Source organism: Panthera pardus, unplaced genomic scaffold, assembly GCF_024362965.1.
Source record: "Panthera pardus isolate Hobbes unplaced genomic scaffold, ASM2436296v1 HiC_scaffold_12, whole genome shotgun sequence".
Taxonomy (NCBI): domain Eukaryota; kingdom Metazoa; phylum Chordata; class Mammalia; order Carnivora; family Felidae; genus Panthera; species Panthera pardus.
In genome coordinates this window covers 52518367-52530565 of record NW_026526677.1, presented here as the reverse complement: position 1 = coordinate 52530565, position 12199 = coordinate 52518367, and the positions used below count along the sequence as shown (strand labels likewise).

The 12199-nt window shown below is 38.0% G+C and overlaps 1 protein-coding gene across 1 annotated transcript; it reads left to right on the top strand.

The window, feature by feature from the left end:
* Positions 1 to 9394: 9394 nt before the first annotated feature.
* LOC128776180 (olfactory receptor 56A3-like) lies at positions 9395 to 10342 on the top strand. Its single transcript, XM_053900045.1, has one exon. The coding sequence runs from the start codon at positions 9395 to 9397 to the stop codon at positions 10340 to 10342; it is 948 nt and encodes a 315-aa protein (XP_053756020.1).
* Positions 10343 to 12199: the final 1857 nt, after the last annotated feature.

The window sequence follows — 12199 nt, the reverse complement described above, 5'->3', positions numbered from 1 at the left end:
AGACAAACCATAAGAAACTCTTAAATACAGATTACAAATTGAGGGTTGCTGGTGGAGTTTTGGATGGGGGGATGGATTAAGCAGGACACTTGCTGGGATGAGCACTGGGTGTTATATGTAAAGTGATGAATCACTAAATTCTTTTCCTGAAATCATTATTACACTACATGTTAACTAAGTTGGATGAAAATAAATTTAAAATTAAAATTAAAAATAATAATAAAGTGCATGTAACTGGATACAAACAGAAAAGTCTTACAAATATGATATAATGTGCTAATGTGAAGTTAAACTACTATCTCTTAGGAACTAATAAAAGTTTACTAGTTTAAATACTATCATATATTAACATCTGCTCATCAAGGGACCAAAAACTTTCAGGACTAATCGCCACCAGGGTCATATTGCATAGCAAACCAAGATCTCTCCAATTAGCTGTTAGAAAACTTGAACATTGAATGCATGAAAAGGGCTACATCAGGGGATTTAAAGCATATACCACACAAGACTGAGAAAATTTGACATGTGTTGTCTTCCAAACTAGACAGTAAAATCTTTACATTTAAAACTTATATTTTTGAAAGTTTTACATTGTTGTGTTTATATGCAACTTTTACACATTTATGGCTCACATCAAAGCAGTATTGACAGATCCATTTGAGAAGTTCAAAAGATTAATGACGGCTTTATCCCACTAAAATAATTGATACTAAAATAGTGCTGTCCAATGTGAACCACATCCTTAATTTTAAATGTTTTAGTCACCACCGTAAACTATAAAAAGAAACGTTAAATTGAACTTAATTATGTGTTTTGTTGAATCCAATATCTAAAACATAATTTCAACACATAATACATACAAAAGAATTTAATACTAACATATTTTACATTCGTTTTATGTATGCTAGGTCTTTGAAATCCAGTGTGTATTTTACATTTATGTTGACAAAGTACAGCATCCGTTCATGATAAAAATGCCCAGAAAACTATATTTATAGGGAAATATCCTCAACATAATGAAGGCTATCTGTGAAACACCCAGAGCTAACGTCATCCTCGACAGGGAAAAACTGAGAGCTTTTGCCCTATGGTCAGGAACAAGACAGAGGTGTCCACTCACCACTGTTATTTAACTTAGTACTGGATGCCCTAGTCTCAGAAATCTGACAACAAAAAGAAATAAAAGGCATCCAAATCACAAAGGACTGATGTCAGAACAAAGGCAAAAGAAAAAGTTAAATTTTTCTTTCAACTTACAGGCCACTGATAAGTCCTTTAGACATGCAGAGTCACCTTTCTCTAGAAACTCAGCTGCCTCAGTGTTGACACTTTGCTAAGAGCAAAAGGCAATCTTAGCTTAACATTACCCCAACCCCCACGATCTTGTGAGTCTACTTTAAACATATAGAAATGCCTTTGGAAACTTGCTTTACCTCTACACCCCAAGATGTATGTTGGCAAACATCCTCCAAGCAAAGGCCCACTGATACGTATCTGAAGGGTCTCTGTCTGAGGGTTTATTAAACAGCAATAAATGACCTTTTTCCAACAATACCTAGACCCCTCAGTGTCCTGGAAACCTTGTTTCCAAAATAGAGACCTGTGCTCTCCCTATTTGAAGTTATACAATCAGTCACCCATCACGACCCCAGTGCAGCTCTTTCTGCCCATGGGTACTATCCCTGTGCTTTAATTAAACCACCTTTTTGCACCAAAGACATCTCAAGAATTCTTTCTTGGCCACTGGCTTTGAACCCCAACATTTCCACCTCAAGAAGAAGTAAAACTTTCACTATTTGCAGATGACATAATTCTCTATATAGAAAACCCAAAAGACTCCACCAAAATATTGCGAGAACTGAAAATCAAATTGAGTAAAATTGTAGGACACAATTCAATGTACAGTGTTATATTTCTGTACACTAATATAGAAGCAGCAGAAAGAGAAATTAAGGAATCAATCTCATTTACAATTGCACCAAAAATAATGAGATATCTAGGAATATACCTAAGCAAAGAGGTGAAAGACCTGTACTCTGAAAATCATAAAATATTGATGAAAGAAACTGAAAATGACACAAGGAAATGGAAGTGGAAATGAGCATTCGATGCTCATGGATTGGAAGAAAAAATATTTTTGAAATGTCTATATTACCCAAAGCAACATACAAATTTAATGCAATTCCTATCAAAACACTAACAGCATTTTTCATAGAGCTACAGCAAATAATCCTAAAATGTGTATGGAACCACAAAGTACCCTGAATAGCTAAAGCAATCTTAAAAAGAAAACCAAACCTGAAGGCATCACAATTCCAGATTTCAAATTACATTACAAAGTTGTGGTGATCAAAGCACAAAACTGGCACATAGATCACTAGAACAGAACAGAAAACCCAGAAATGGACCCGCAACTATAGGGGCAATTAATTGTCAACAAAGCAAGAAAGAATATCCAATGGTAAAATGACAGTCTTTTCAACAAATGGTGCTGGAAAATGGACGGCAATATGCAAAAGAATGAAACTGGACTACTTTGTTGCATCATGCACACAAATAAATTCAAAATGGATAAAAGACCTAAATGTGAGAACGGAAACCATAAAAATACTGGAGGAGGAAACAAGCAGTAACCTCTTTGATGTCGACTGGAGCAATTTCTTACTAGATTGGTCTTCTGAGGCAATGGAAACTAAAGCAAAAATAAAACTATGGGGACTTAACAAAGTAAAAAGTTTCTGCATAGCAAAGGAAACTATCAACAAAAGTAAAAGGCAACAGATGGATGGGAGAAGTTATTTGTAAATGATATATCTGATAAAGGGTTTATATCCAAAATCTATAAAGTTTCAAACTCGGGGCGCCAGGGTGGCTCAAATGGTTAAGTGTCTGACTCTTGATTTCAGCTCAGGTCATGATCTCATGGTTCATTGAGCCCCACATCCACACTGTCGGCATGAAGTCTGCTTGGGATTTTGTCTCCCTCTTTCTATGCCCCTCCTCTGCTTTCTCTCTCTCTCTCTCTCTTTCAAAATAAATAAATAAACTTTATAAAAACTCAACACCCAAAAAATAAATAATCCAGTGAAGAAATGAGCAGAAGACATGAAGAGACATTTTTCTAAAGACATCCAGATGGCTAATAGACACATGAAAAGATGCTCAACATCACTAATCATCAGAGAAACACAAATCAAAACCATAGTGAGACACCACCTCACAGCTGTCAGACTGGCTAAAATTGGGGCATCTGTGTGGCTCAGTCAGTTAAGCATCTGACTCTTGGTTTTGCCTCAGGCTATGACCCCAAGATCCCTTAGACTGAACCCTGCATCGGGCTCTGCACTGATTTTGGAGCCTACTTGAGATTCTCTCTCTCACCCTCTGCCACTCTCCCTGACTGAAGCTCTCTCTCTAAGTAAAATTTTTAAAAATTTTAAGGGGTACCTAGGTGGCTCAGTTGGTTAAGCATCCAACTCTTGATTTGGGCTTAGGTCATGATCTTGTGGATCCTGAGATCTAGCCCTGTGTTGGACTCTGCACTGGCAGCATGATTTCTGCTTAGGATTCTCTCTCTATCCCTCTCTCCCTGCCCTTCCCTCACTCTCTTCCTCTCAAAATAGGTAGATAAACTTAAAATTTTTTAAATATAAAAATAATAAAGTAGTAACTTATATTCACCTAGGTTATTTTTTAAAGGTCACATTAAATGGTATAAGGAATGTGAAAATACACTTCAGAAATTTCTAGTGAGATTTTTAAATATTTTGGAGAGATATTTGGTAATTCCTAGTAAAATTAAATATTTTTGTATGCTATAAGTGGAAACACAAACCACTCCTACACACATTCTAAGGACTCTAAGAGAAGCATACAAATATATTAACAGTAACAATATTGTTAAGAGTTAATTGTAAGTCATTTTGGTGTTGTTGGCTACTTACATAAAAAAGGAAAATACATATCATGGGAATTGAACAGCAATCAAAAAGAATGACTTACACAGAACAACATGGACAGTTGTTAAAATTTAGTGTTGAGTGAACACAAAGAATAAGATCAGATTTATGATCCCATATCATTTATAAAATCCAATATCCAAATCATCCTCCAATAGATGAACATGTATTTGCATAAGCATACATGAGATTAATTAGAAAGACATATTTTAAGAACACTGGAGCTTTCACTTTTCTAAACAGAAGAGAAATAGGAGTGAAGTTGAGATATGCAGTTGACAGAGAAATAAAAATAAAGCAAAATAAAGCCTTTAAAAAGACTGATGCTGATGGCACACCATCACCCTTGGTCAGGGGTACTGTAATTGTGTTCTACGGTGGTAGAACACAGGTGGTAGGTGGTAGCTGCACCTGTGGTGAGAACAGCATAACTGTATACACTCGTCGAATCACTATGTTGTACAGCTGACAGTAATGCAACATGGTGTGTCGGCTGTAATCAATTTTTTAAAATGAAAAATAAGAAAGAAAAAGAAACTAATGATGCTTGCTCCCATAATTTGAGGATGTGAATAATTCACATAAATCTCAAAATGAAAATGAAAAATAAATTGTGTTCCCTAGCATACAGTTGTAGATACATCCTATTTGAAAAGTCTTTCAATACAGCAAAAATCACTGTAGGATTTTGACTTTGAAAGACACATTGCATTTTCACAGTATTATTTTTTAAATTATTTTTGTTAATTTAAATCTTAGTTAACATACAATGCAATATTGGTTTCAGGAGCAGAATTCAGTGATTCATCACTTACATACCAAACCCTGTGCTCATCACAAGTGCTCATTTTAATACCCATCACCTATCTAGCCCCTCTTCCACCCACCAGCAACCCTTAGTTTGTTTTCTATCACTAAGAATCTCTTGTGGTTTGTTTCCCCTCTTCTCTTTTTCCTCCACTTTCCATGTGCTCTACTGTTTTATTTCTTCAATTCCATAAAAGCGTGAAGTCATATGGTATTTGTCTTTATCTGGTTGGCTTATTTTCTTAACATGATACATTCTAGCTCCATCCACATCATTGCAAATGGCAAGATTTCACTCTTTTTAATGGCTGGGTAATATTCCAATATATATATATATATATATATATATATATATATATATATATATGCGCCACATCTTGTTTATCCATTCATCAGTCAATGGACATTTGAGCTCTCTCCATAGTTTAGCTACTGTTGACAACGCTGCTATAATTATTGGAGTGCATATACCCCTTTGAATCAGCATTTTTGTATCCTTTAGGGAAATACCTAACAGTACAAATGTAGGCTCATAGGGTAGTGCTCTTCTTAGTTTTTTGTGGACCCTACATACTGTCCTGCAGAGTACCTGCAACAGTTTGCATTCCCACTAACAGGGTAAGGGAGTTCCCCTTTCTCTGCAACCTTACAAACACCTGTTGTTTCCTGTGTCGTTAATTTTGGCCATTCTGATAGGTGTGAAATGGTGTCCCATTGTGGTTTTGGTTTGTATTTCCCTGATGATGAGTGAAATTGAGACTGTTTTTATGTGTCTGTTAGCTGTCTGGATGTCTTCTTTGGAAAAGTGTCTGTTCATGTCTTCCTTCCATTTCTTAACTGGGTTGTTGTTTTGAGGGGTGTTAGGCTTGATAAGTTCTTTATAGATTTTGGATACTAACCCTTGTGCCCTCCATGCGTCCAATAAGCTCACTCAGAAGTTATTATTGGCTTCGTCCACATGATTGTTAGATAGATACCTCCCAAACCATACTATCAAATGGATTGATGTTAACTTATCATGACTTGTATGATGGCATCATAATGATAATAATGCTACAGTAACTTGAAAAAAGAATCTCCTTGCTTTTATAGAGAAAGAAAATCATTTTTTTCTCCAACCTGCCTGCTTGTCTGTCCTAAGAGGATCTTTTAAGAACAAGGAAGAAAGGATTGGAGAAGTTCCCAGAGGGTAAAATCCCTTAGGCTCTGGAGTTATAACTACACCCAGATATTTCAGGAACTAACCAGAACTCCGATATCAGTGGACCCCAGCTTCACATCCTCTGTAAGTGAGTCTGGGTATAGAGGGTGCCTGAGAAGCAGCTATACCAAGATTAGCCAGAGCACTGGGGATGGGAAGAGGAGACACCTTTCTCTTCCATCAGATCAGTGCTCGTTTCCATTCTGGAGTCAGTACTGCTGAAGTAATCTGAAAACAGGGTAGTAGAGACTGAACCCTGTCTTACATCAGGAAGCACAAATGAGAACCTGTGCGAAGGGACTTTCCCTTCTGCCGCCTCTTGCCTTTTTGGGTCTTTTGCTGGGTGGTACCAGAGAGGCAAATACGCAGGACTTTGTCCACAGGAGATGAATGGGAATGGGAGCCTGGAAAGGGCATTATCTGCAGCTTAGTTTAGATGATTTGGAGTTATCAACTGTACATATTGAAACACAGGGACTTTAGGGCAAAATATCTGCCTACAAATGCTTGAATCATGGTGGAGGAATTAAATTAAATCTAGCTAACATTAGAGGTTGAAGACAGAGACCACAATTGGGGATCAGAGGGAGTAATAAAGTAGTTCCTCAGATTAAGCTCAATCTAAAGAATTTCTACAAGCTATGCTGTAAAAACAAAAAATTATGCCCAGAAGATAACTGAGGTACCTGTCACTGGTTGCACTCAATAATTTCGTAAACAATATTTGGGAGAAATGGTTCAAGTTCTGTCTGAATTTCTGGAGTTATGTGGTCCTGACAATACTACTACTACTACTACTACTAATAATAATAATAATAATAATAAACAGTACTATCGGACACAACATAAAAGAAAACTAAGAAGAAAATTGCACTCAGAGCAGTGAAACCAGGAATCAAAATAGTAAGTGCAAGGAAAAAAGAGATTCCAGATTTCTGGAAAAGTGCCTGAGGATTTTATGGGCATGTGCATGGAGATGAGAGAGAGAAACCTAAAAACATATAAAACAAAATGCCAGATAAGATATGTATTTCTACATCACTTTGGTGACACAGGAAACAGATGTATTCATATAGTCACTGGCTTTAGACCTAACTTCCATTTCTTCCACATCCAAACCCTACTAATTAAACTGTGAAAATATACACAATATCAATGAAATTCAATTTACCCATTTCAAAAGATAAATTGTTAAAATGGTCAACTTAACCTACGTACTTCAGAATGTTATGAGTCACACATGAAATATGTTTAAAATTCATCTCCAAATTGCCAGTCATTACTAACTTATTCTATTAGCAAGAGAAAAAGAATTGGAAAGCCATCTAAATCTCTTCTACTTATCATGTGAGAGCCATGCCTGGCAGGTGCCAGCTGCACAAACCCTTGCTTAGGAAAGCAGAGGATCAAAGAGAATAGAGGAACCCTGGAAGGGAATGCCTTATTCCCCCTCTGAGAGTAAGTCCCAGACACTAACAGGGTCTCCTGATGCAGAGAATCTAACAGCAGCCAGGTGAGCAAGACTGGAACTGCCACTGGGGAACAGAAAATCCTAACTGGAACAAAAAAAAACCCTATTTGAACCACCCCAAGAAAAAAATTACTAAAGGTATGAAAATATCATTCATCTTTGAGTTCACAGTTTTATTGTAACTTCCCTCATTGCCACCCTGTCCCCATTCCAACACTATTTCTCCTCCATCAGATTCAGTTATCAAAAACATTCATTGTATCATGCATGAAGCTGTTTTCTTTTTTATAGAATTGATGGGGTAAACACATTTTCGTACAATTTTTCATGAGATCCAGAGGAATCCTAGAAAATGCTCCAACCCAACTGTATTAAGCAGGAAGATCAGTGTAATACAGTAGTGGGTTGTTAAGGTTGTGAGATATAAATTCCCTTTTTGGTAATGTGATATTATAACATATCTCATTACATGCTAAATAACTCGAAAGGGATGAAGTCCTAGGATATTTCAGTACAGTTAGACGAAGTGGTAAAAGTTCCCAAATTAATATGCAATTTATGTTGTATAGTGAGCCTAAAGAGTAATAAACAGGGAAGTACTTAAAACCTCTAATGAAAAAGTGTTTCTAAACCCATAAAGTAATGGTTTAACAGAGTCCTTGGTGCATGTAGACAGATTAGCTACAATGGACTGAGAGATTTGAAGTACCCCACAAAGACCTGATCCTTACCTTTGACCAGACTACAGCCATCTTTCAAATCTCTCTCACAATTCAGGGGGACAACCATATTGGAATCCTTCACCCTTAATGTAAAGGAGAGAAGCACCTCACTATATTTACATTGTTTCAACAGCCAATGTCCCTTGTACCTTGTCCCATATCAGAGTTACTCAGCCTCTCCTTCACTCTCCTAATAGTTTGTCAAGACCTGTCATTTGTTCTTATTATTACTCATTGCCCCCTGAATGGTTTCCTTTTACCTCCTGAGAGTAAGGACAGTGTCTTTTTCAATGTTGTGATCCTAGCACCTAACAGAATGCCAGGGGAGGATGTTAAGTGATAAGAGAACATGGCAACATTGAATTGTTCTTGGAAACAGAGAAATGTGTACCTGATCATTATACTGAAGATGGAAAAATAAAATTAAAATGGGATGCAAATCTTTAAAGTTAAGACTTCATCACACTATTGCAACCAGAACAGATTTTCACCTTTTCTGATAGCAGGTATGGGTCTCACATAGCTATGTGAAATTTCTCCTTTTCCTTTTAAGTTTCTTTCTTTCCAAAGTTAAGAATCCTACAAATGTGAATGTGTATAGAGGAGGAAAAATTTGACTATTTGGCAAGATCCTCACCTACCTCATTAAATGACTGTTTACAGATTATGAAGATTAAGTACTTTATCTGCAGGGCATCATTGTTTAAATCTGTAATTAATGCAAACTACAGCTGAAAACTCAGAACAGGAGTGGCAGGGAGAGCTAGGGACACTTATCTGAATCCCAATTTTGCCAGGCTGTACTACTTGCCTGCATATATTATTACACTTCAGTTATCATGTGGTAGTCTATATGATAATTAAAGAATAAAACACAAAAGGAAGACTTATAAGAACAATTTGGGACACAACAGTCCAAAAGTAGTTTTCTAGGCAATTCTCTCCTTCTCTTTAGTTTCTGCAAAGAAATGACATGTTTGAACAAATCAAACATGTCTAAACAAACCATATATCCTCAGTCCTCTATACTGCTTAAATTGTTAGGATTATCCCAGTAGCATGGCACAAAGGACAAACAGATGAATTCACATGACTCTGGATGACTTGCTAGGACTCAAGCATATCACCTAGGTGAAGCAAATTGTTCTAAATCCATGTGTCATGTGTCACTAGCTAATTTTTATCCTAATTTTACAGACCACTACAAGAAAGCTGTAGAAATATATGACAAACCATGACATCACACCAAAATGGCACCATCTCCTCTGAGGTTTCAGACTTCCTCCTGAATTGTTTTGTCAGGTCCCACACCTGGCAGCTCTGGTTGTCCCTGCCACTCAGTCTCCTCCTCTTCCTGGCCATGGTGGCCAATAGTGTTCTCCTGATCACCATATGGGTGGAAGCCTCTCTGCATGAGCCCATGTACTATCTACTCAGCATCCTCTCCCTGCTGGACATCATACTCAGTCTCACTGTCATTCCCAAGGTCCTAGCTATCATCTGGTTTGACCTCAAGTCCATCAGTTTCTATGCCTGCTTCCTCCAGATGTTCATCATGAATGGCTTCTTTGCCATGGAGTCCTGTACATTCATGGTCATGGCCTATGACCGTTATGTGGCTATCTGTCACCCACTGAGGTACCCATCCATCATCACTGACCAATTTGTAGTCAAGGCTGCTGTCTTTATTTTGGCCAGGAGTAGTATTGTTACAATGCCTATCCCCATTCTCTCATCCCGACTCCATTATTGTGGGAGAAAGGTCATTGAGAACTGCATCTGCACCAATATGTCTGTCTCCAGGCTCTCCTGTGATGATGTCACCATCAATCGCCTTTACCAGTTTGCAATAAGCTGGACTGTGCTAGGATCTGACCTCATCCTCATCTTTCTCTCCTACACCCTCATACTGCGAGCTGTGCTGAGACTCAAGGCAGAGGGTGCTGTGGCCAAGGCCCTGAGCACATGTGGCTCCCACTTCATCCTTATCCTCTTCTTCAGCACCATCCTTCTGGTCTTCGTGCTCACTCTTGTGGTGAAGAAGAAAGTCTCCCCTGATGTGCCAATCTTGCTCAACATCCTCCACCATGTTATCTTCTCAGCCCTCAACCCCATTGTGTATGGGGTGCGAACCCAGGAGATCAAGCAAGGAATCCAGAGATTATTAAAGAAAGCGTGCTAATAAGGACAACAGGATCTCTGCATTCCTGAGTTTTGAATCAATAATGGGTGAGGGGGTTGAAATTCACATCCACGAGTTGCAATCTCAAAGTGGGTAAATTGGATAACGTGTCTTCTTTAATAAAACTTAAGTTTCATTGTAATTTCTTTTTTTTTCTCACTTCTCCCTTAGAACTATCATTGACCCCTTTTGATTTTCCCCCAAAATATCCTATTTTGACAAAATACTGGGAATCCTTGGGGGACAGGTTCTGAAGTGAGAAATTTATGTTCCTGAGTATACAGCTGTTAATATGTCATGCCTCTGGAGTTGAATATACAACTGTGGACATTTTGGCTTACAGTTGTATAATATGTAATTCATTCTTATTCTTATTTCCACAGAAGGGAGCATATTAAAGACAAAGACATAGGCGTGAAATTTCAGTCCTGAATGATGGATCATTACTGCTGATCCTAATTGGGTCTCCATCTGGGTGGTGATTCAAAATGAGGTTTGTAAGAGGACAGAGTTTTTGGATGGATTTGTCACTTGTGCAACAATTAGCAATGTATTTGATTAGATTTGAGATACTCATAAATTTTCCCCCCCAAAGGGTTTGTGCTTTGGACGTTTATCTTTTGGATTCAGGATGTCAAAATTTATGGTATCAAAATACAGTTCCTCTGATGAGTTAAAGATTGCAAGAATTGGGCGCTTGGGTGGCTCAGTGAGTTAAGCATCTGATTCAGTCTCAGGTAGTGATCTCATGGTTCGTGAGTTCCAGTTCCACATCAGGTGAGCTTGAGCCCCGCTTCAGGTGAGCTCTGGTTATCACTCTTTCCCTCTCGCTCTCTCTGCCCCTCACTCACTTGCATACGCTCTCTCTCTCAAATAAAATAAAAACTAAGAAAAAAAAAGTTTGCAAGTGTTGTAATGTATCGTCCTGTAATAATAATTTAAATATGAAAAATATAATATCTGAACATTGTTTTCATATTAACTGTACAGTTTCCTTTTTTTTTTTTTTATTTTTTAATATATGAAATTTACTGTCAAATTGGTTTCCATACAACACCCAGTGCTCATCCCAAAAGGTGCCCTCCTCAATACCCATCACCCACCCTGCCCTCCCTCCCACCCCCCATCAACCCCCAGTTTGTTCTCAGTTTTTAACAGTCTCTAATGCTTTGGCTCTCTCCCACTCTAACCTCTTTTTTTTTTTTTTTTTTTTTTTCCTTCCCCTCCCCCATGGGTTTCTGTTATGTTTCTCAGGATCCACATAAGAGTGAAACCATATGGTATCTGTCTTTCTCTGTATGGCTTATTTCACTTAGCATCACACTCTCCAGTTCCATCCATGTTGCTACAAAAGGCCATATTTCATTTTTTCTCATTGCCACGTAGTATTCCATTGTGTATATAAACCACAATTTCTTTATCCATTCATCAGTTGATGGACATTTAGGCTCTTTCCATAATTTGGCTATTGTTGAGAGTGCCGCTATAAACATTGGGGTACAGGTGCCCCTATGCATCAGTACTCCTGTATCCCTTGGATAAATTCCTAGCAGTGCTATTGCTGGGTCATAGGGTAGGTCTATTTTTAATTTTCTGAGGAACCTCCACACTGCTTTCCAGAGCGGCTGCACCAATTTGCATTCCCACCAACAGTGCAAGAGGGTTCCTGTTTCTCCACATCCTCTCCAGCATCTATAGTCTCCTGATTTCTTCATTTTGGCCACTCTGACTGGCGTGAGGTGGTATCTGAGTGTGGTTTTGATTTGTATTTCCCTGATAAGGAGCGACGTTGAACATCTTTTCATGTGCCTGTTGGCCATCCGGATGTCTTCTTTAGAGAAGTGTCTATTCATGTTT

Excerpts from the sequence above, each read along its gene's own strand:
- LOC128776180 (XM_053900045.1), top strand. The coding sequence starts at position 9,395 with ATGACATCACACCAAAATGGCACCATCTCCTCTGAGGTTTCAGACTTC.